The 26,084-nt window shown below is 45.3% G+C and overlaps 1 protein-coding gene across 1 annotated transcript in view; it reads right to left on the bottom strand.

The window, feature by feature from the left end:
* The window catches only part of THSD4 (thrombospondin type 1 domain containing 4), a 642,120-nt gene that overhangs the window by 541,892 nt on the left and 74,144 nt on the right, over positions 1–26,084 (bottom strand). The window contains exon 4 of the mRNA XM_025389817.1: positions 5,096–5,457. Within this exon, the coding sequence (XP_025245602.1) occupies positions 5,096–5,457 (362 nt within the window). The remainder of the gene's footprint in view (positions 1–5,095; positions 5,458–26,084) is intronic.

Here is a 26,084-nt window from a genome sequence, read left to right as displayed (position 1 = left end):
TGCTTTCAGTGTTATAAAAGGGAAGGTCTTCAAAGGACTTAACAAACATTTTTCCAAAGAAGATACACAAACAGCCAGCAAGTACATAAAAAAAAGTTCAACATCACTAATCATTAGGGAAATGCAAACCAAACTACAATGAGATACCACCCCACACCTATTAAGATAGGCACTATCAAAAAAAACGGAAAACAAGTGTTGGTGAGGATGGAATCCTTGTGCACTGTTGTGGGAAGGTAAAATAGTGCAGCTGCTACAGAAAATAGTATGGCAGTTCTTCAAAAATCTAAAAATATGATTACCCTATGATCCAGCAATTCCCCTTCCCAATTTCCACCCAAAAGAACTGAAAACGTCCATGTTAGTAGCAGTGTTATTCACAATTCCTAAAATGTGGAAGCAACCTAAGTGTCCACTGATGGATGAAAGGATAAGCAAAATGTGGTCTATACATGCAACGGAATACTATTCAGCCCTAAAAAGGAATATGCTACAATATGGAATAAACTTTGAGGACATTATGTTGAGTGAAATAAGCCAGTCACAAAAAAGACAAATACATGAGATACTTAAGAGTAGTCAAAATCATAGTGGAAGAAAGCAGAATGGTGGTTGGCTGAGGGCTGGGGTGGGGGAAGGAAGGAATGTGAAGTTATTGTTTCATGGGTACAGTTTCAGTTTTGAAAGATTTTAAAGAGTTCCGTGAATGGATGGTGGTGATGGTGGCATAACAGTATGAATATAGTCAATTACTGAACCGTATGCTTAAAAATAGTTAAGATGGGCCAGGCGCGGTGGCTCAAGCCTGTAATCCCAGCACTCTGGGAGGCCGAGACAGGCAGATCACGAGGTCAGGAGATCGAGACCAGCCTGGCTAACACGGTGAAACCCCGTCTTCACTAAAAAAATACAAAAAACTAGCCGGGCGAAGTGGTGGGTGCCTGTAGTCCCAGCTACTCGGGAGGCTGAGGCAGGAGAATGGCGTAAACCTGGGAGGCGGAGCTTGCAGTGAGCTGAGATCCAGCCACTGCACTCCAGCCTGGGCAACAGAGTGAGACTCCATCTCAAAAAAAAAAAAAAATAGTCAAGATGGTCTATTTTATGTTACGTGTATTTTAACACAATAAAATTGGAGGAAGAAAAGGTGAAGGGGGGTCCCATAGTAACAGGGGCTCCTTCCAGCACCCTCTAGTCTACAGGTACCCATTTCCAGCAATTGAGGGGGAAGTTGCTCCTACCAAGGAGTATCTTCGATTTCACAGGTGTGAGTTGCCACAATGCGGCGTGCTTTGTAGGAGTCACCTAACACCCTACTTCCCTACTCGCCCCTTGCCCTTGAGCCATCATGGGAACACAGCCTTGGGTCTGGGGTGAAAGATGACTTGGTTCAGTGCCATTATGGAATCTGTTGGCCAAGACCTGAAGGATGAACCTCCTAGCCTGGAACCTCCTCTGCCATTGCCCTAACTACATCACAGGGGAATGCCACCCTTTGTGGAGGATTTTTCTGAGCAAGCCACACTAAGAAGGGGCAGAGAGCAGGGAGCACAGACACTAGGGCCTTGGCTGCACCCAGTCTGTGCTGCCCAGAGTCCCGCCCCTCTGAACGGGAGCTCAGTTCCTGGCTCCATCTTCCTGAGTGGCCCCAGTTAACCTGATCCCTTCTGCTGCACTTGAGTTCTAACTGGAACTCTCTCTAACACACTATCTAGCAACAGCCGTCAGACCTATAATGGGAGTTACAGTGTCCGCTATGAGCACCCACTATGGGCCAGGCAATATGAATGTATTTGATGAGTGTCCGCTATGGGCCAGGCAATATGAATGTATTTTCATTGAATTACTCAACCCCACAAGATAGGTATTACTATTACTCTCATTTGAAAGATGAAGCCTCTGAGGCTCAGAGAAGTTTAACTTTCCTAAGCTCTGAATCCTTGGGAGAGCTCCAATGAAGATTGACTTTATTTTTGAGGCTTTTTAGAGTAGGATTTATACTACGTATGTGCTTGTTTTAATGAGACGAACACCTGGTATGGAAGCAAGTGGACTCAAGAAGTTTCCAGATATATTCCAGCTAAGTAAATTCTATTTAGTCATCAAGGGCAGGTTCAAATCCTACCTGCTCTGTGCAGTCTTCCCTGACTGTTCCATTCCACAGGGATTCCTTCTTCCTGAACCCTGGTCATAGCTCTACTGTCTCCCAGGGTGGGCAGTGTTCTGTGGCTTTGCCCTTCTCCACCACCAAAGCGCAAGCCCCCCCCCGCAAGAATACAGATTGTGGTTTCTAATTTTTTTTTGAACTCACGTGATGCCTAGGATTAGATGCAAAGAAGATTACCCTGGTTAAAGGAGCTGAACATTGCAAGGAAGAGATGCAGCTCATTCTAAGCCTTCACTATTAAATCCTATCCATTTGTCAAAACAGTGCTCAGACAGCCCAACCTCCAAGCACCTTTTCTGAACACACCGGCTGGAAGTCAGCAGCTTCTTTTTCAGAATACCCATTTCAGTGAAAACAACTTTAGAGCCAGACTCTGGCAGACCTCTTTTGAATTCTAGGGCTGTTGCTTCTCAAGTGGTAATCTTGAGCAAGTCACTTCATTCCTCCCGGCCTCAGTTTCATTGTTTATAAAATGTGAATAATAGTTTCTGCCTCACAGGGTTGTGTAACTGTAAATGTTGTCATGCATTTGAAAGAATGCCTGCACAGAAGGCATGCTTCAACATGGGAGCCCTTGTCACTACTATCTCATCAGACGGCCTTATATTGAAGGCATCTAGATGCGCATCTTTTCCAACCCTCTAGAGTAGTGGTTCTCAAACTCTAGGCTATATCAGAAGCATTTAAAATGAAGATACATAGGACATATAACTGACCTACAAATCAGAATCCCCGTTAGGACTGGGAGATGGCGTAGACTTGGCAACTCTTTTTAACAAGCCACCCACTCCACGGCAAGTGATTCTGATACGTGCTCACTAAACTTGGAAAATTCTGCTAGACAATATTTGATTCCCAAAATCTTTCCCATGGAAACTTGATTCTCCAAAGAGTTTCATCCAGACCAGTGCTTCCCAAACTTGGCTGGAATGGAATCATACCAACATCTGAGGGTGGCCCCTAGAGATTCTGATGCTGGTTTGGAGTGTGATGTGGGTGTCAGGGTTTCTAGAAGATTGGGAAAAAAATTCTAACAGTCAGTCGAGGTTGAAAACCACTCTTCCATTGGATCTTGACCCCAGGTTTCTATACCTCTGAGGCTTCAACCAAAGCAACTCAGATTTTACGAGTGTTGTTACATAAACTAAGCCTCCATCTAAGATTGATTTTGCAGAAAGGATTCTTCTGCTTAAAAAAAAAATAGTAATTTTGCAAACAACTGCTCTAGCCTGTCAGTAAGAGCCATGAGGTCCCAAAACCTGGCTTTTATTCACCTTTGTGTATGTCCCAGGGTCTTACAACATAGTAGATGTTTAATAAATATCTGGTGGAAGGCTGAATAGTTTCATTTGTTATCTGACTCCAATTAAGCTTCCTGTTGCCTAGCACAGCAACCTAACAATTTCTTCAACATCTAAACTCCAACAGCCTCTGCCTCAAACCTCAAACCCGAAACACAGAGTGGAGCAGACAGCCATCCTAAAAACATGCTGACATTTCTCCTTGGGGTCAAATATACTATGCAAGTACCTAACGACTGATGAATATAAGCAAATGTGATTTTCATCAGCCGGGAGGAGCATGACATTTGTAGGCTGCACAGGCCTCCCGGGCTAATATTTGGATTATTTCATCAGTAACTGTCAAATCACAAGAGCATGATAAAAACTTGCAGGAACTTCATAGTAAACAGTTTAACTGGCCCCCGTCAATACATTTGAAGAAAAAAATTTCCTGCTGCCAAAACACACAGGCACAATGCCTGCAGCACAGGCCTGTGGCCAACAACAGCCTGATCCTCAGGCAGCTCTTCTAGGTTGTCAACCACAGAGGCTGTCAAGAAGCCCCTTTCCTACTCAGGCCCCACCCAAATCCAGCTCTCCATCCCTTCAGCTGGCACCCACAGGAGGATGAGTACTGCAGGGATCTGGGGGTGAGCAGCACCACCTTCAAAATTCAGTGTGTCCACTGGCTCTAGGTCCTCTGATTCCTCATGTGTAACATCTATTTCATCAGGGCTGGACATTAACAGGGCTTGACAAATGAATTATGCATTTCTTAAGCACGGAGAGCACATCTTACACTTTTTGTTCTTGTCCATGTTTGTTTTTTACTGTTTTTGCATTAGTGTTCCCCCAGGATCTATCAGGAACCTAGGCACTAAGACACCCAACAAATACTGCAGGATGAATGCAGTGATCTGTTAATATCTGTTGCTTCACTCACTGACAAGCTCTTCTCAGCACCTATATCCCTACCTTTCCCAAGGCACTGCCTACTTTGGCATATTTATGCTTCTTAGAACTATACCACTATTTTGATGGCACTATGCCATTTCTAGAGTTTACATTTTATGGACTCTGAAACAGTTTAGGTCCTTAGACATGTCCTCAAACCAGTGTGTTGACTCAAAAAACTTTGGGGGAAACGTACTAGAAAAGTTCACAAAATCTGGAAGCCTACAGCTTCCGAGCATTCTAAGACTCCAAACATTCAACTTATCCTAGGACTGGCAACTCATTTCAGCTCTCGGGTTAGATACACGTCTTCTTGTCTTGTGTCCTCAGCTCTAATCCACACAACCTGAGAATCTCTCCTTCCCGGCACCAGGACAGCACTCCCCTCCTGCTTTCACCCCTCTAGAAGGCCTCCCTAAAATTCTTTGTAAGGGCATTCTCAGAATTAGCCTCGCTTTGAAGATTATTCAGAACCACAGAGTGAGGTGGGAGTGGCCTCAACACTTTACAGGGCTACAAAATAAATCAAAAGATGAAAGGAGCTTCGTGGAGCCCAGAGTTCCTTTCCACCTGGCAAAGCAGTGCATTCGTCGCACTGTCTGTGGTGCAGAGCAGCGTCCGAGGCAGGGGCAGGGACAGGGGCAGAAACTGAGACAGGGACAGGGGGAGGGGCACAGGCAAGGGCGTGCTATACCTTCTGTCCGCGGTGACTTCGCGGCCCTGAGGCTGTGGGTGCCGGCTGCCTCGCAGCACGGTGGGGCCCTGGCGGCTGGCGTCCGTGCCGGCCAGGGCGGGCGTCTTGTCGCCGCTCCGGTGTAGTGGCACCGACGTGCGCACGGCCGACACCACGTGGTCCGCGAAGGCGCGCGTGGGGGTGCCAGGGCGCTGGCCACCGCGCAGGCGGTAGGAGCCGGGCAGGCAGGGCCGCGTCTGCTCCATCACGCCGCCGCTGCAGCTACGCGAACAGGCGGACCAGGGGCCCCAGGCGCCCCACACTCCCGGGGCGCCGCCGCCGCTATCCTCGGGGGCGCCCTCCGCCGCCATCCGCTGCGGGACCTGCGAAGACAGAGGCGGGTTAGGGCACCAGAACACCAATTCTCTCTTCACCCGAAGAAGGCTTTGAGCAGGGTCGACTTATCCATCAGGCACAAGTAGGCACAGTCTGTTTCAAAGATGAGTATTAATACAATCCAGCCTGGCTTAGAGTTGGTTTTTGGAGGAAAGAGGGCTCCGCGAAGGCAAAAATGGCTAGGGCCTGCGAAAGCCATAATGCGGCCCCGGCTTTGGGTGTCACGGCCTTGGAGAGCTCCAAGCGCATGGTGCCCTCACCTCTTATGCGGTTTCAGGAGTCCCCCTTAAGCTCCAACTCATCTTCCGGATTCCCGCCAGAGGTACCGGACTTCCTGCCTTGTGTCTCCCTGACGGAACGGCAAGGAACCGGACACAGTGGTTGAGAGGCCACCGCTTTAGAGCCAGGCTGCCTGTGGTTCACATCCCTGCCACCACATTTCCTAGTGTGTCCCGAGTTTGTTCCTTCCGGTGGGTTCGTGGTCTCGCTGACTTAAAGAATGAAGCTGCAGACCTTCACAGTGAGTGTTACAGCTCTTAAAGGTGGTGTCATGGACTTTCTTCTTTTGGGTGAGTTCCTGGTCTAGCTGACTTCAAGAATGAAGCCGCGGACCCTTGCTGTGAGTGTTACAGCTCTCAAAGGTGGCACAGACTCCAACAGTGAGCTACAGCAAGAATTTCTGTGAGGCGTGAAAGAACAAAGCTTCCACAGCATACAAGAGAACCTGAGCGAGTTGCGCTGCTGGCTGGAGGGGGCGGGGGCCAGCTTTTATTCCCTTACTTGTCCCCGCCCACATCCTGCAGATTGGTCCATTTTACAGAGTGCTCATTGGTCCATTTTACAGAGTGCTCATTGGTGCATATACAATCCTCTAGCTAGACACAGAGCACTGATGGGTGCGTTTTTACAGAGTGCTGTTTGGTGTATTTACAATCCTTTAGCTGGACACAGAGCCCTGATTGGTGTGTTTACAATCCTCTAGCTAGACAGAAAAGTTCCCCAAGTCCCCACTTGACCCAGGAAGTCCAGCTGGCTTCACCTCTCACTGGCAGTGTGACTGGGAAGTTTCTGAATCTCTCTGAGGCTCACTGTGCTTTAAAGATGGATAGTACCAGTACCTATCTTGTAAGCTGTAAGGGGATTTAAGTTAGGCCATCCATGTGCATAGCAAAGAGCTTGGCACTAAACAAATATTTGTTAGTAATGATAATAATGTCCCTGCTGCCATGGTGACTTGGAAGAGGTGAAAAATGTCAGAAGGTTCAAAAGCTCTATCCAAAGACTGATCTACACCCTCATTTAACTGGTCATTTCAGAGACCTACTGTGCCAGGCTCCATGCCAAGAGCAAGCACACTGTAGTTTATTCATTACGCAGACATACTCTGAGCACCAGCTGTATGCCAGCACTGAGCCAGGCCCAGAAGACAAGGGGAAACGCACCACAGGTCCATACAAGTGGCTTAGACCCAGCAGCAGATGAGCTCTATGCAGCCAGTACAAGATTGTGGTAGGCTCTTGGAAAGGACTGGCTGTCCTGGCTGGGCAGGGTGAGGGCGGGGAGAATTGAAAAGACCTCAGAAGAGGAAACAGGAGTCACAGTCATAACTGTAATTGTTCACGCACCTACTCGGTGCCAGATTACATAGCTCATCTCAAGAAGAGATCATCCTAGGTAAGCCAGGTGGGCCTTAAATCCAATGACAAGTGCCCTTATAAGACATGGAAGAGAAGACATGGACACAGACACAAAGGCAGTGTGACTCCTGAAGCAGAGATTGGAGTGGTGCAATCACAAGCCAAGGAATGCCTGGAGCCACCAGAAGCTGGAAGAGGCAAGGAAGGATTCTCCCCCTAGTAACTTTGGAAGGAGCGTGGTCCTAGTGACACCGATTTTGAACTGCTGATCTTCAGAATTTCAAGAGAGTAAATGTCTGGTGTTTTAAGCAATCCAGTTTGTGGTAATTCATTCTGGGAGCCCTAGGAAAATAATGGAGTGTGCTTATACTTGGAGAACAAGGAAGGAAAATGGGCCGGCATGGGCCGCACTCCTCCTCTGTGTCCCATGCTGCGCAGACTGCACATGTGTAAATGGCCCGGCTCTGCGGCACAGGCAGCACTACCGCCAGTTCCACTTTCCAGGGCCCCTCACCACCCCTAGCCACCCAGAGAGGTTGATGTTATATGGCTCTTTTAGAGGGAAGAAACTGAGAACCTAGGAGACTTTATGACTTGTCCTTGGTCTCAGGCTAGTGCAGGGCACGGACAGGACTAAAATTGTCTCCCGACTCCTGGTCTAGTATTCATTTTCCCCCCTGCTGCATGTGGCCTCCTTGCCTATGTTGTTGCTAGAAAACAGAAGGTTAAAATGAGTAGAAATAAAACCACTTTGATAATTGTTCTAGTGGAAGGATCATTGGGATAAATGAACAAAGGCAGAAATACGTTTCTGGTACATTTGGAGATTTCAGTTATCCACCGCCTCCTGATCTCTCATTAACACAGATAACTAAGACACTGCCCATAATAGCTGGATTAGACATGCAGCTATACTCAAAATCCACTTCCTAGAACTAATCCCACCCTTAATTTAGTTCCTATTGCCAAATTGGGCAAGGTCCCTGGGGGAAGAAAACATGAAACCACATTCCGTCCTATTCTATTCATAATAATTCTCTAATTTATAGTCGAATTATAGTGAGTGACTTGAAATTCCATTTGAGTCCCCGTGGTGGGAAACTAACCACATGCTCCAGAATTGTATTTTTATAGTATGTAGCCAGAAACAAGCAAACAAACAAAAACACAGAAAAACAGAAAGGAAGGAAGGAGGAAAAACAGAAAGAAAAAGCCAATCAAAGAAAAAAATGAGGGAATGAGGGCTTGAGATGTTAGCCTGCTAGTTGCATCGACCTCCCAGGCTCCCTCCACTCCTTCCTGATCCTCCTAACGATTCTCTCCCCTTCTTCTGTTCTGATAGTCAAGGAGTTTTCTGTAAGGCAAGATGCAAGATGGGATAACTTTCAAGTGTTTTGAGACATAATATTCCTAAAATTAGGACGAACTAACAGGACCTCTGTTAGTGACAGGCAGCAAAACCAAATAATAAATCATGGTAAAAGACAAAAATAATTGAACTTTGAAACTTTATAATGTGCCAGCGTGCTGCCCCGTCCCCAATACATACTGACATGTGAAGACCGATGCAGAATACCTGTTCTAAAATGCACCCTAACCTGCTGGTTTTCTTCATTTATAAATAATTCTAACAAATCAATAAGAAACAGACAACACAGTGGAGATAGGAACTAAGGGTATGAACAAGTGGTTCATAGGTGTTGTGGACTGAATGTGTCCCTCCCCACCATTCATCTGCTGAAGCCCAAATCCTCAGTATGATTGTATTTGGAGGTGGGGCATTTGGGAGGTAATTAGATTTAGATGAGGTCATGAGGGTAAGGCCCCATGATAGAATTCATGTCCTTATAAGCAGAAAAGAAGCCAGAGTGAGGAAGATAAACCAGTTTTCTCCCTGTCTCTCTTAGGCCCACTCCCCACCCCACTATGTGAGAACAAGGGAGAAGGCAGCCCTCTGCAAGCCAGGAAGAGAACCCTCACCAGGAAACCAAATCGCCCAACACCTTGATCTTGGACTTCCCAGCCTCCAGAACTATGAGAAATAAATTCCTGTTGCTTAAGCACCCAGTCTATGATTTTTTGTTACAGCAGCTCAAGCTAATATACAATGAGAAAATAAATAACATATGAAAATTGTTTAACATCACACATAGTGAAAATAATGCAAAATAAAGCACCAAAATTCCATTTAAAACCCATTAGATTGGCAAATGTTATAAAGTTTGACAATACTGACATGGCAAGAATGTTCACTGCTGATCAGAATCTAACTTTGGGCAGCTTCTTGGGAGAGAACTTTACAATACTTATCACAATTTCCAATGCACATACTCCTTCACCAGCAGCTCTACTTTTAGTAGTTCATCTTACAGATATACTCAAAAATACTGTATAAAGTTATATATATATATATACACATAAAGACTTACATTGCATCATATTTTGTAAGAACAACAATGAATAAAAGGAAGCAACCTAAATGTTCATGAATAGGAGCTTGGCTAAAATGAAATCTATCCAAACAATGGAATGTAATTTATCTGGTAGGATGAGGTAGATTTATATCTGTTAAAATGGACAGTTCTCCATACATTTTTTCACTATATTAATTAGTGAAAAAAACAAAACAAGAAATAGGACAGTATAAGAGAATAAACCTATTTGTTGATATCACTCTTTAAGTGCTCAGTTGAAACATTAAAAAATCACTGATATTTGACTATTTTTGATCTACAAAAATGCAATTTCATATGATTAATACTTTCATATGATTCAATCTAATATGAATAGTTTTCTGACCTTGGCAACTAACAGAGCCCAACTAGAAAATCTTTTCCCACCAAACAAGGCAGTAGGAATGATAAGGCAGAATGCAGTGTGTCTCTTCACCCACCCCTCACCACTTCCTATACTAGCCAGTTGCCCTGGGGAATCACATCAACACCTTGCAGCAGCTGGCAAGGCCTATTAGTAGGTGTTTGACAGTGACACCAATAACAACCATTTATTTAGTAACAGAATGCAGGCTAACCAAAGGCTAATTACTTTATACATATTATCTAATTAATCTCAAAACACCCACCTAAAGAAACTATCATCATCTCCCTTTACAGATGAAAAACTGAGGCTTAGAGTTTGTTTCTAGAGTTCAAAAAATTCATAACAGTTCATGAGCACCCAGGATACCTCCTGTGATTTCCAGCAAGGCTTAGAGTGACCTTAGGGGTGGCTAAGATTCTGCACTGTGTACATGTGAACAGAAGGTCACAAAAATTGGAGTGATTGTGTTTGAATGACTTTATACTCAATGTATTAATCCATTTTCATGCTGATAATAAAGACATACCCAAGACTGGGCAGTTCACAAAAGAAAGAGGTTTACTGGACTCACAGTTCCACAATCATGGTGGAAGTTCACGTGAAAGGCACATCTCAAGAGAGAAGAACAAGAGAAGACAAGAGAAGAAAATTGTACAGGGAAACTCCCCTTTACAAAATCATCAGCTCTCGTGAAACTTATTCACTATCACGAGACTAGCACAGGAAAGACCGGCTCCCATGATTCAATTGCCTCCCACCAGGTCCCTCCCACAACACATGGGAATTGTGAGACCTACAATTCAAGATGAGATTTGGGTGGGGACACAACCATATCACCCATAGACTGGTGGGTCCTAAGAAAATCTAGGGTAAAGTTATTTAAATGATCAGAAAAAGAAAACAAGCAAAAGAGATCTTCCATTATGGAAAACAACATGCTGGTGTAAGGAAAGGAGTGGAGGATGAAGTTCACATTGGATGGCTTCAGCCTTCTATGAAAGAGGTAATGTCTGCCACTGAGGGAAGGGAAGAGATATGCTGGAGGATTACAGACAGAAGAAGCCCAGTGGACGAGCAAAAATACCCCTTATCTGCCCTAACTGCTTTAACACAAACCCTCTGATACTCACAAGATTCATTTTAAAGATGTATATTTCCATTTTGCAGATGTAGTCACGGAGATTCAGAATGTCCGTGTGGTTTAGTGGATGATGTGGGCTTTGAAAATATATGTGAGATAAAACAATGCGAATCTGCTAGTATTGCTCAGTAGATGAAATGAAATAGCTAGGAAAGGCATCTAACATGCCCCCAGGCCCCCAGCAGGGACAGAGGAAATCTCCACTTTGTCCCTTCATTGGGAGAATGTACATTACCATTCAGAAGCTTTATAATGTGTAAGACACAGATCCAACCCTAGAATCAAATCAGCGCTCTCTCAGCTTCACTGGAGGTTTTAAAGGATGGGGGCGAGGTGGGTGTCAGGGTAACATAACAGAAGAGGAGCTTGTTCAAAGCACACATGCCATGCTGTGACCCTTCCCCCCAGAGATTATGACCTGCCCTGCATGGGGTGAGGTTGGGGTTAAGGGGGCCATGTATTTTGGATGAAATCCTCCAAATCTGATATCCCCCTCCTCATTTAAAAACTACTGCTTGATATTATGGTGCCTCTCTAAATAGTCATAATGGGGCATGAGCCAGGGAGCAGGAAACAGAAATGACTTCCGGGGCCTGGCGAGGTAGCTCATACCTGTAATCCCAGTACTTTGGGAGGCTGAGGCGAGTGGATCATTTGAGGTCAGGAGTTCGTGACCAGCCTGGCCAACATGGTGAAACCCCATCTCTACTGAAAATACAAAAATTAGCTGGGCATGGTAGTGGACACCTGTAATCCCAGCTACTCAGAAGGGTGAGGCAGGAGAATCTCTTGAGCCCAGGAGGCAGAGGCTGCTGTGAGTCGAGATTTCACCACTGCACTCCAGCCTGGGCGACAGAAAAAGACTCCATCTCAAAATGGCGGGCGCCTGTAGTCCCAGCTACTCGGGAGGCTGAGGCGGGAGAATGGCGTGAACCTGGGAGGCGGAGCTTGCAGTGAGCTGAGATCCGGCCACGGCACTCCAGCCTGGGCGACAGAGCAAGACTCCGTCTCAAAAAAAAAAAAAAAAAGAAATAGCATCTAGAGAAGTTAGAGAAGCAGTGTAGTCCCCCTCCCATTTAACTCAACTTGGGCTGTGCAAGAGACTGTGACAGTGTTAGAGGGAAACGGAAATCCCCCCAAAGACTTTGGATTTGGAGCTGGATGCCCTAACTGACCACATTTTGAGATCAGCTCTATGGAGGTGTTAGTTAATGTTAGGCAGAGACCTTTGCATAAATATATATCCATAGGAAGGTGTATATATGGGGCAGCATTCCCCTTTCCTTGAGTCTTTAGTCACCTCTCCACATTGGATTAAATGTGGTGGGAATGTATTCAGGGGTCCTACCAGCTAAAGCCAAGGTAGGCAATGTGGGTCAATGGACACTTCCTCCCTGGAATTTGAATTTCCAGCAAATTGGCCAGCAGACCAAATGTCTTTGGGTCCTTGGCTCCAGCAGCAAATCCTTTGAACTCGCTGTTTATGCTGAGACCAATCCTGTGCAATTGCTATCTGATGTGCTTCACTTCCCACCTGCTTCCTAGACTCATTATTGTAAATTCCCTATTGCTTATGTTAGTTTCTGTTGCTTGCAGTAAAGAACCCTAAATGATATCTAAATCAGTGGTCCCCAAACTTTTTGGCACCAGGAACCAGTTCCATGAAAGACAATTTTTCCACAGATGTGGTGGGGGCGTGTAGGGATGGTTTCAGGATGAAACTGTTCCATCTCAAATCATCAGACATTAGATTTTCATAAGGAGTGTACAACCTAGATCTTTCACATGTGCAGTTCACAATAGGGTTCGCGATCCTATGAGAATCTAATGCTGCTGTGGATGTGACAGGAGGTGGAGCTCAGATGGTAATGCCCGCTGGCCCACTGCTCACCTCCTGCTGTGCGGCTGGGTTCCTAACTGGCTGCAGCCCAGTACTGGTCCACAGCCCAGGGTTTAAAGACCCTTGATCTAAATGACTGCAAATATTATAATATACACATAAAATGTGGTAATCAAGATAATGTGAAATGAACTGGAGGTCTGCCTTTGGCACAGGACTTGGAGGAGAGAAAGCAGCTACTGGAACAAGCAAAGGCTGGGAGAGGTGGTCTGGACTTGGCAGAAGCCTCATGATTAAGCGAGCCCAGGGCAGAAAGAGTCATTTAGCGGCAGTAATTGACCACAGCCAGAGTAACTAGAGAACCATGGTCTCCATGAAACATGATGGGGCCAAGTGAATCAGAGGCTCACAGGAGAGACAGCAGGCGAGCTTTGAGAACAGAAGAGGTAATTATCAGAGCAATTGTGGATGGGGTTTATTTCATCATAGCCTTTTTATGGGAAATGAACATAAATGACCAAAATATAAGGATGGTCAAATAAATGAGAGTCAAATGACTCCACAAAGCATCATAAACATGAACAATACAGAGCAATATGGAAATAGTCTTGTAATACAATATTAATTGAAAAATGTCAAATACAAACTTATAACGACACCATGATTATAGTAATGTAAAGATTCTGTAGCATAGGAACAGAGCCTGGAAGGGGATGTGGAAAAATGAAAACATACGATCTGTTACTGAAGCTGGACCCAGGGTAAGTTTCCTTGTAATTTAAAAAATTTCAGTCATGGTTACAATATTGCTTGCTCAATAAATAAAAATAAATAGATTAAATGGAGAAAGATTTGGAGCAGATTGTGGAGAGTGGGAGGCACAGAGTGAACTAAGAGTTGGTGATAGTCTTGTCACAGAAAACCCTGGAAATTTCTCATTGCCACCAGTAAATTCATAACCAGGAACAGCTCTCAATGTTTTCAATGGATTTGGTTTCTGTACTAATGTGAAATCATGTAAGGTTTCACTGGTTTCTAATTCTCTTTCTACAAAATAAACCTCCCATCTGTTCTTCATAGAAAACGAGTCACATGCAAAGTCTGAAATTCTAAAGTCTCATTCTAAGAGAGACTGGAAAAAGTAGGTTTAGTTTTAGCCACATAACCAAGTCAACACTCTAAAGCAAACGTTTCAAAAATACACCTTGGAGTTTGAGCCCTGAGAACAAAGTTTTGGGAACCTGAGAGCAAATGAAAGCAGGAACATATAGCTGGCTGCTCAGCTAGGACAACCTGGGGCCTGTGCAGGAGCTCAGGGCGGTGGGACCACTTCATAGAGAATCTCCAAACTTGGCTGGGCACCGTGGCTCATGCCTGTAATCCCAGCACTTTGAGAGGCCGAGTCTGGTGGATCACCTGAGGTCAGGAGTTCGAGACTAGCCTGGCCAACGTGGTGAAACCCTGTCTCTACTAAAAATACAAAAATTAGCCAGGCGTGGTGGTACACACTTGTAACCCCACCTACTTGGGAGGCTGAGGCAGGAGAATCGCTTGAACCAGAAGGAGGAGACTTTAGACATTACATGAGACTTTAGAATTTCAGACTTTGCATGTGACCCATTTTCTATGAAGAACAGATGGGAGGTTTATTTTGTAGAAAGAGAATTAGAAACCAGTGAAATCTTACATTTCAAGGGAGGAGGAGAGGTTGCAGTGAGCCGAGACTGCGCCATTGCACTCCGGCCTGGGCGACAAGACCAAAACTCCGTCTCAAAAAAAAAAGAATCTCCAGACTCCAGCCAGATCTAAATTCAGGATTATCACCGTGATTTTCTCTGAGACAGACGATTTCATGTTACATCTTGATCAACTATCTAGACTCTGACACGACACACTGCAAACGGCCCCACATCTTACCTTTCAGCATTCATGTTAATGCCAGCAGCTGCAGTATCAGTGTGAGAACCTCACAATATGGAAGACGGGAGCACAATACATTTAGCCTTGATGATTGGATCAGAATTGCCCCAATAGTAATTATTATGTAAATGAGTTTTACAAATGCATTTCAGGAACAGTTAAATGAGGTATTTGCACAAAACCAAAACGAAGGAGGAGTGGGTAGAGGCTAAGGGAAACCAAGATACATGAGGAATGAGAAAGCCACGCTTTAGAGAAAATGTGAACCACTCAGAGCAAGGCACCACTGACATGCAGCCACCCAGCAGCTAAGCAGTTCTGAGTCTGGTGTTCTGCACTTTCCAGCTCTACTCGAAGGCTTTCTCTCAATACCTATGTCCTCCCTGTTGGAAAATTCTCACAGTAAATGATCTCAGACACACAAACTCCACAATACTCCTCCAAATATATGTTATTGAGTGTATACTCTGAACACATAGACATGCCCCTGTCCTATTTCTCCTACTGCTGTGCTATGCTTCTCAAGGTAAGAGCCACAGGGTAATTTGCAACACAATCTACCTGACGTATAACTTGAGAAATGCAGATTCCTGGCTTCTACACCAAACCTAGTGAATAAGAACCTCTGAGGCAAGTCCCTGAATATGCATTTTAAATAATCTCCCCAGTGATTTGAATGCATCCTCTGGTTTGAGAATCACTGGCCACTGGACACCCCTATGTGTGACTCAAAGATGAAAGGGCTAAACTGAGCTCACCCTCCAGGCTTTGGACTTGTACCATAGGCTGCTACTTCCTTAGCCCCCAAATGCTCTAGCCACATGATTTTATTACCCTCAAATTTCCTGCATGTTGAACCACCCCTTCTACTTCTGCCATTCAAGTTGAGGCCAACTCAGAGTTTATCATATGAGACAAGGAAACATTCATGGACTGAGAACTGCCCCTCACATGGTATGTAAACTAAGCAGATTCCACTGGAAATACTGTATACTTTTAATAAAAGAGGTATAACAGCAAACAGGAAATGTAGAAAGATGAAAGAAGAGGAAAGGGTGGACTCGTGGGAAGCTCTGGACTGGACCCTGCAGGCTGGTCCCAAGTCTGCTGTCCCTCTCTTTGTGATCTGAGGCCAGCCGGTCTGTGGCTCAGGACCTCAGTTTCCTTATCAGTAAAATGAGCTGGTTGGACTTAATAAGGGCTGAGTCTCTTCCAGTGCTAACAGCCTCTGATTTTTGCTGGAAGCACGCTTACATTTCTTGCTACTTATTGATTCGCTTCAAGTACCACAACAGGGAGAGGCAATCCCAGGTTGTACCCAGGGCTCCCCACTGCCAGCGAAGAGGCTCTGAGTACAGATCTTCCCTAAATGCAGTGCAAAGGAGGCCCAGATGCATTTCCATGATCTTCAAAAGCAGGGCCCAGCCAAAACTAAGATGCAATGAGGTAAACATTTGGATGTGATCTGCATAATCGGAAACACTCTTCTTTCTGAAATTGACCTGACTCTTTCATCACCAGCCACATGGAAATTGTACTTCATTATAACTAGAAAATAACACAGAGCATGTGCCTTGTACCCATTCGGCCCTGTGTTGCTGCACAGTTACTCAGGAAACAGAAGCAGATGTCTCTGTGCAGTGCCTGGTGTGGTTTTTTATGTGCTAGCTTCATGCTCTCCACGGCAAGTGGCTATTTGCAACTCCAGCCAACTAGGACAGTCAAAGTAACGAGGAATGCATGAAATAAAGAGTGCTGGCTTCTGGACCCAGAGGCTCATTTGGGGAATAGCAATCTTCCAGCAGAAGAGTCTGCCTGGTGACCGCTGTCTGCATCTGGGTCAATATTCAGCACTCCCCAGGAAGCCCCTGAGATCAGCAGGCCGCTTAACAAAGGCAAGCCGAAAGCATTTTCATGGAAAGCATCAGCATCCAGCACAGAACAGAGCACGCAGCAAGTGTTCAACAAACACCTGCTGAGTGAAAGAGGCTGTAAATGGATTGAGATTTGACGCTACCCAGATTCCCTGCCTTAGCCTTTCCCTCACCCACTCAGGCTTCCCTGTAACACCAAAGGTATTTTTTTTTATAAGACGGAGTCTCGCTCTGTCGCCCAGGCTGGAGCACTGCGGCACAATCTCGGCTCACTACAACCTTCGACTCTTGAGTTCAACGTTCAAGCGATTCTCCTGCCTCAGCCTCCTGAGTAGCTGGGATTACAGGCACACACCATCATGCTCAGCTAATTTTTTTGTGTGTATTTTTGGTAGAGACGGGGTTTCATCATGTTGGCCAGGCTGGTCTTGAACTCCTGACCTCAAGCGATCTGCCCATCTTGGTATCCCAAAGTGCTGAGATTACAGGCATGATCACGTCTGGCCACCAAAGCTATTTTCTTAAAACCTAGCCCTATTGTGTTACTCTCTTGCTTACCAATGTTTCTTGGGTCCTCACTCTCCAAAAGATGAAATCCAAAATTACTCTTTGCCATGGCATCCTAAACCTGTCACCATCTGGCCTCAGCCCTCCTTTCCAACTTCAACTCATCACTGTCCCCCCATGCTCACACCACACAAGACGTAGGACATGCCCTCTCTCCCTGCCCACCTTCGCCTGGCTGTTCTCTCAGCTCCAATGCTCTCTCTTCTCCTCTTCCTATGAGCATACCTTTCCCATCCAAGTCAAGCAGTCTCTCTCCCATTCTCCAGGGCCAGTACACACCCTTCTCCATAGCACTTACCACCTGGCACTGTCATTATCTTTGTACACAGCTATCTCCCCACCAGCACTGTGAGCTCCCCAGGGCAGGAATTATGTCTTATTTATCTTTGTGTTCTACCCACTCTCTCTAACAGAGAGTCTGTCACCTGGCAGGCCCTCAGGAAATATTTGAGGGACAGGTGAATAAACCCATGGATGAACGAATGACAAATTTCCCAATGGCTTGGTCTTCTGCCCACCTGCTTTGTGAAACATCAAACACCTCCTCTCCCTAGCAGCACATGCCATGTTCAGCCACTTGGCTGGTGACCTGATACCTCTACTATTTTCCTCACTCCATGTGCCTAAATGTCAAGAAGCTGACAGTCTAAAGAACAGTTCTGTCTCTTCAAAGCAATCCACTCAGTATTTGACCCCCAGCTATCCTCTGCTTGTTGAAATGCTCTCTCTCCTTGACTTTCAGGACACCATATTGTCCTGGTTCTTCTAAACTTCTGTCTGTCTCTTTGCTGGCTTCCCCTCCTCTCCCTTCCCCTCAAATGCTGGAGTTCCATTCTTGGTTTTCCACTTTTTAAATCCAAACCTTCTTTCAGGGAAGACATTGTAGCGCGAGCAATGATCTTTATGCTGATGTCTCCCCTATTCACGATAGCCCCCAAACTCTCTTCCAAGCACCGGATCTACATTCCAAAAAACCTGGTTGAAATATCTACCAGGGTGACCTAGGGGCTTTTCCTACTCCATCTGTCACCTAATAAGGACATGAACACCTGCTCCATCATGAATTCTCAATCTCCTGGCCCATACAGATGTGGTCCCATCTCCCACTGCCCTTCTCCAATTGGACACAAAACCCTGCCAGTTCTACCTCAGAAATATTTCCAGACTCTGTCCCACTTTCTCCAGCCCACAGTCCATGGTTTGGTCCTCATTCCCAATCTGCTGTTACCTGATCTCTACCCATCCAGTCCCTCCTCCCCATACTTCCATGTTCATGGTCATTCCTGAGCTCCTCTCCACCTCTAGGACCACTCCAGCCCCCAGCCAGGTTTACAAGGCCCTTCCTTCTTTGGCCTCCACTTGCAGCCTCCCCACCGGCACATCCTTGTTCTTAACTTCTTACTCAACCACACCAAGCCTCTACATCACTCTGTACCTTTGACAATCTCGAAAGCCCCCCTTCTCCCCCAACCTTACTTTACCTGATAAATTCCTGCTTCTCCTTTGAGACTTGCCAAATGCTATTTTACACCCTCTTTGCAGATTACCCAACTTCCAAGTAAGGATGGTGGCTCTGCCCTTTAGGCATCCGTTGTGAGTACACTATATTTCACTATCATTTCTGTTTTTGTGTGTCCCATACCCCAAGTTGTGAAACAAAATCAGGTATAAACTCCTTACAGCTATTTTGCTCTTACCCAACTATAAAACTAAAAACAACTTATGAATGAAATAACTACAAAACTGAAAACTAATAAAAACTCAAATTAACCATACAAATTTAATGGGATGGATGGTTAATGGGATGGGCGGTTAATAGACATTGTTGGGCATGATTGCAGGATGTATTTAAGTCTTTTAAGTTTCACTTATTGACAGATTCTTTTGAATTTGAGCATGACAGATCATCATTTGATTTATTTTTTTTCTTTTGAAAAGTGAACTTGTTTTAAATTACCAATCCATTATTTTGAAGGGCTAATCCATAAGGCTAAAATTTAAAATGTTGCTTAATGCAAAAAAAAAATTCACTAATGTTTAGCACTACACTTATTGCTAATGAGCTATTGTGAGCTGGGCCACAAAAGACAGAACCTGTACAATACAGCTGAAAGGTGCACATGCCATGATCTCTGTGGGATGGAGTCTTTGGAGATTCACTGAAACCAAGGTACTCAATCAATTGTCATTCAGATTATCCAGAATAGACTCATATTAACATTTTCAAGTTATCATCCAAATGAAAATCCTAAACTTAAAAAAAAGTCAAATTTAAGTTCCAGACCACCAAGAATATGCTCCGGGGGGTATATTCAAGACTCCGGCGGGTATGGGTCCTCAGCTCATAAATCATTGTTTTTTTGTTTGTTTTGTTTGTTTTAATTTTAAAAGACTTTATTTTTAGAGCAGTTTTAGGTTCACGGCAAAACTGAAAGGAAGGTTCAAAGATAGCCCATATTCTCCCTACCCCCATATATACACAGCCTCCCCACATTATCAGTATCTTCCACCAAAGAGGTACATTTGTTGCAATTGATGAACCTATATTGCTAAATCATAATCACCCAAAGTCCACAGATTATATTAGAGTTGACTCTTGGTGTAGCACGTTCTATGGGTCTAGACAAATGCATAATGACATGCACCTATCAGTGTAATATCTTATAGAGCCTTTCCACCACCCTAAAAATCCTCTCTGCTCTGTCTATTCATCCCTCCCTTGCCTCAAGCCCTGGCAACTGCTGATCTTTTTAGTACCCCTATTGTTTGTATTAATTTTTGAAAAATTACAGCTGAGGCTCAGAATCAGGATTGGAACCCAGGTTTGGCTGATTCTGAAGCTCAGACTCTTCTCTCTCACTGCCCCTTGGTACTTAATTCTTAAGGCTCCTGTGAGTTCCAAATACTAAGTATGAAAGGGCTTTGTGGACCAAAAAGTCCTGTACACTTGTTAGTTTAGGGTTTAGTTATTCTTATTTTTATGTATAAAAGAACAACACTTTAGAAAAGGAGCTGGCATATTTTAGAAAATGTACTGTCTTGCAAAGAACAGTACCTCCCTAAGGAGATAATAATGATGTTAGTCTTCCCATATACTTAACTGGCTACAGTGCAAACCTGATATGAGTCAGTTAAGGAAGTGAAGATATTTACATGCTCTGTGGGAGCAGGTCATGGCAACAGGTGAGTAAAAAACCAAAATACCTGGGCCTCTCCAACAAAGGAAAAGATACTAAGTATCAAGGGCCCCAGTGCTAACTCAATAGAAAAATCCTGTCACAAAGGTGTACCACTGAGTAGCCATCCCTGAAAGAGGTGCCACAATTTGCGATGCAAACACATTTTCTGACTGTATTATTTCCAAAATATTCACACAGTTGAATTCCATGGGTGCCCTTTTAAGATCTTTCCAGTCACATCTAACAACCTATAAAATCGATTTCCCCTTGTTTAAATATTTCTTTGCTTCTTGAAGAAACAGAGGCAATGCCTGCTAAGCCCCTCCCACATTGCCAGCACTTTACTGACTTACTTTATTTAATCCTCGCATTTGGCTCCACTTTATCAATCAGACCTGAATTCACATATCACGTCTTCAAAGAGGCCTCCCCTGGCCACACCATCTACACTAGTGAGCGTGTATGGGTACACACACACACAACCACATTGCTGTGTTTCATTTTCCTCATAGTCATCACAGTCTGAAATGTTCTTATTTGCTTTCCTGTTTATTGTCCATTCCTCCCATCTGAAGTAGAAATGCTTCATTCTATGGAGGAACTTTGTGTGTCCTATTCCTTTCTAGCCCAGCTCCTATAACAGCACCTGGCACATAGTAGGTACTCAGTGGTTGTTGAATGAATGCACCCTGCCAGATGGGAAGAGCTGAGAAGCTGATGTAATCTGCTGAAGGTTACGCTGCTGGGAAGCAATGCTGCGAGAATTCAAACTCAGTTCGGCCTGCTCCAGCAACCAAGAGATGCCCCCCCGCCCCACAACCGGGCTTCTCTAGCTGGGGTTGCTAGCAGCATGTCAAGAAGCGCCAGACAGTACCCCAAGAAAGCATGTGGCATCTTCCCAGGTTATCAGATTCCTCAAGGGCTTTTTACAAAACGGGGGAAAACGGTTGAATTTTTTTCCTGATGATAAGTAATTTAAAACGTTGTTTTAAAAATTAGAACAACCAGTTATCTTTTGGGAACAGATGTCACATTTTGATGAATGTTTAAATAAAATAGCAGCCTTCAAGAAAATTCCGAGCCTTCAATAGGCCACTTTGGGCTTCCCCAGGCCATCTGTGTACGTGTGTGTATGGGTGCATATATTCACACTCTTTTGCTGGCGGGGCATTTTGGTGGAGATGTTTGAGAAGCACTGCACTGTCCTGGCCATTACCCAAAAGTGCTAGAGTTGAAATGATTTAGCAGACAGGAAAGTAGCCAAGAGATGGCCACCCTAAACAATGACCTTCAAGTCCACAAAGAGCAGTTCTACTGAGAGAAAGGTAAACAGGCCTCAGCTAAAGAGATTCGGGTGACAAGACAAAGGCACAGATCATTACAAACAGACGATGTTACCAAGGAGGGGGATGCAAAGTCCCCTTCCCAGAGCAGTTCCAGATTGAACAGATCTGTTTTTCAGGGATGGCTTAGGTGTGGTCTCCCCTGAAAGAGAAAATCTCTGGAAATTACTTCCATCTCGAGAACTCTATGGTCCAGACCACCAACAACAGCCAAATTGGGAGCTCCCACCACTATTTCTGCCATGAGAAAAAGGGGCCCCTCTTAATAGATCTTTGGCTTGATCTGAATCTTCTGGCCCCGGATATTCACAGGAGAAGTTGCCCAGGCCAGATTCCTTGCTCTGGCAAAGAACTGAGCACTGCAGCAGTGCCTGTGCTACCAAGGCGGGCTCCTCTTGCCTTCTGCCCATGTCGACACGAACCATATGTACAGCAGAAAGGAGCCTCTCTCAGCAGCCCTCCTAGGCTTCCCCAAACATTTCAAGTCCCCCTGGCTCGGAGCCAAGAATCCCTCTCAGAGCCAACAGCTTACAGCTCATTGAAAACCCTGTGCAAATGCAAACACTCTCTCCATTAGACAAGGAAGAAACAAGAACCACGCCTTGGGACTGAGCTAGCAGTTGCTGAAACTAGACGAGGGGCTGGAGTCCCTGAAGAGGAAATATCACTGTATTAAAAACCACAGCTATTTCCAATGCTCACAGTCAATTACATGGGAGACCAAAGGTGCCCTTGGAGGCACTGCATGGGCAAGCCGATTCTGCTACATTACAGGCAGTACCAGTTTGGAGCGATGGGAGGTAACTTTGGATTTTCTAGCTGTCTGAGGTCTGAGATCCAGTGTGTTTAATAGTAAAAATTCTACATGAGTACATTCATAAAGTCATTTAATCCACGCCCTGAGCCTGTGAGATCAATATCATCCTCATTTGATCCATAGGAGAGTTGCTAATGTGTTTAGCATCCCAGATGGCCAAATAGACCACATTTATTGGTGAGCAGAAGTACCACTGTGAAAGCCCTCATCCTCCTGGCCCTTTCTTCTACATCATGGAGTCCTCCATCTCTTTTTTTTTTTAAAAACAACCACTTGGGAATGTTGGTCATTGGGCCTAAAGAAGACAGAAGGCTCTATTTAGGCCTCAAGTTCAAGCTACATATGACACTTGACTTTAATGGAAGTCAGCACTGGGGGTCATTAGGCACCAACCCAGATAGTGTTTCCAGGCATTTGATTCATAGCATAAGTCTTTATACTGTGAACTCAATATAATGGGAATGATTACAAGTGAGCACAGCCACCATCACATGGATATAGGGCACAAAGAGATTCGCAAAGGGAAGCCAGCTTGGGGCATGGGAAAGGTGGCTGCTCGCGAGACACGACACAGCTCCATTGTGGGCTTGCCACCAACATATGGCATCTCACACATCTGTTGCCCTTGGTGGTTGTGGATAGAGCTGCATTGCATTTTCACTCTGTGCATCCCCACATCTTATTTCAATTGTATACTTTGTTGATTATAACAATGGATTATGATGATCATGGCCTACAAAGTTTACTAAAATATACTTTGTGGCCACTAAAAGCATTTATTAATTAAATTCTTAGAGAAAAAAATTATTTGGTTACTACAAGTATAAAACTTTCAAACACTTAACCCTTTTCAGAACCATTATTCAGAACAATGGCTTTGAGCACTTGATAATTAGCACGAGACCTCTCAGCAACATAACTAGTGCATTATTACAAGACACATCAGACTTTGTTTCCCATTTGCTACTATTCTCAGATTCTTTTTCCTTTGATAATCCCACAAGCAGGCTTCAGGCATTTCAGGGTCCTCGGCCATAATACCATCCGATAACGTGAAAAGTTCACCAGGATCCAGTGCCAACATTACAGACAAAGCACGCTAAGCCACACCGCCAGTGAGAAGCCAATCCAGGACAGCAGTTCAGGATGTCCCATGCTCCATCCACCACCCTCCCCCAAGTCAACACAATGTGCAAAGTCAGAGAAGCTGCAGACCAGCCTGTCTGGAACAACAAGGACTCGGCGAACAACAGACCCATGTGAGAAGCGATGTGGTTTCTGGCTAAAAGAAGAGTCACAAAAATGAAAGGGAAGCGTGCTGGACTCAGGAATGTGGAGGGAGCGCTGGAAAATGCCCTCCACCACCCCTAGCACTCCGATACTCCCGACTGAAGGAGAAGCCTGGGGATGGCTGCAGAGGCCTCTGAAATACCTATGACTGCAGCTGCTTCTAGAACAACAGTTCTCAACCAGAGGCAATTTTGCCCACCAGGAGACATGAGACAATTCAGACACCCTGCCATATGCACACACACACACACACACACACACCCACCCACATGCACCACACACACACCACACATACCACACACCACACACACACCACACACACATACACTCACCACACATGCATCACACACACACACCACCCACGCACCACACACACCACCCACGCACCACACACACCACCCACACACCACACACACACCACACACCACACACACCACACACATCACTCACACACCACACACACTACACAAACACCACACACACCACACACATCACTCACACACCACACACACACTACACCACACACACACCACTGACATGCCATACACACACACCACACACACACACCACACACACACCACACACACACCACACACACACACCCCACACATGCATCACACACACACACCACCCACGCACCACACACACCACCCACGCACCACACACACCACCCACACACCATACACACACCACACACCACACACACCACACACATCACTCACACACCACACACACTACACAAACACCACACACACCACACACACACTACACCACACACACACCACTNCACTGACACGCCATACACACACACCACACACACACCACACACACACCACACACACACACACCACACATGCATCACACACATGCACCACACATGCACCACACACACCACCCACACACCATACACACACCACACACCACACACACCACATACCACACACACACACCACACACACTACACAAACACCACACACACCACACACACCACTCACACACCACACACACACCACACACACTACACCACACACACACACACCACTGACACGCCATACACACACACCACACACACACCACACACACACCACACACACACACACCACACATGCATCACACACATGCACCACACATGCACCACACACACCACCCACACACCATACACACACCACACACACCACGCACCACACACACCACATACCACACGCACACCACTCATATGCCACACATACACACACACCACACACACACACACACCACTCACATACCACACACACCACACCACACACCCACACACACACACACACACACACAGAGTTATCTGGCCCAAAATGTCAACAGTGTCTCGGGTGAGAAAACCCACTCTACAATAAGCCAGGCATGTCCTGGACACCTCTCAGCCTTCTTCTCCGCAGAGCCCCAGTTCTGACTTATGCAGAGAAGAGAAAAGCAAAAGAATCTAGTCCCCAGAGCACGGCCATCGCAACTGAAAGGAGGAAGGGGGTGGGGCACAAAAATCATAGGGAGCAAAGATTCAAAAAGAAAAGGTCCAAAGGGAATGGGATTGTGGGAGGACACATGGGGACCCTGAGTGGCATCCCTGGTTCTGCCTCTAATGTGCTGTGGCATCCATGCAGAGTCCAGGGAGGCCAGTTTGTTTCTTGGTGCATCACTAGTGGCTGTTGACATAGGCTATTTTTAAATAAGGTCACTAATAAAATACACAGTAGGGGATTCCCAGGGAATCTATTAGGAGAACTTCTTAAGCCAGTTGACTAAACTTGATACTAATAAAGTGAAATTGTGAATATACTCAGACTAGGGCTGGCCAAGTAGGATGAAAAGGAATGTTGCTCTGATTCATTAAATGGTAGAGGCAGAGTCCTTGCAATAATTGGGTTATATGGGAAGTTTTATTCAAAGACATAGAGGTCATCCCTATTAGTGGATGGTGGAGTGTCCCCACAGGCATAGCTACAAGAGTTAACTCTACCTAGAGCCCACATACGTCAGCTGGGGTTCCCGAATGGCAGGGATACCTGACCAGGAGGAGGAGGTAGACCATGAAAGATTAGCAACCTCCTTACCATGGATTTGAGCATCCTTCCGACCCATAACACCCTCTAGGCCAAAGCTACACTTGAAATGACACTAAGATAGTGATTTGGGTGAACTGAGGCAACTGTTCC

Source organism: Theropithecus gelada, chromosome 7a (assembly GCF_003255815.1).
Source record: "Theropithecus gelada isolate Dixy chromosome 7a, Tgel_1.0, whole genome shotgun sequence".
Taxonomy (NCBI): domain Eukaryota; kingdom Metazoa; phylum Chordata; class Mammalia; order Primates; family Cercopithecidae; genus Theropithecus; species Theropithecus gelada.
Note: the sequence above shows the minus strand (reverse complement) of the source record. Positions and strands in the feature narration are given on the sequence as shown.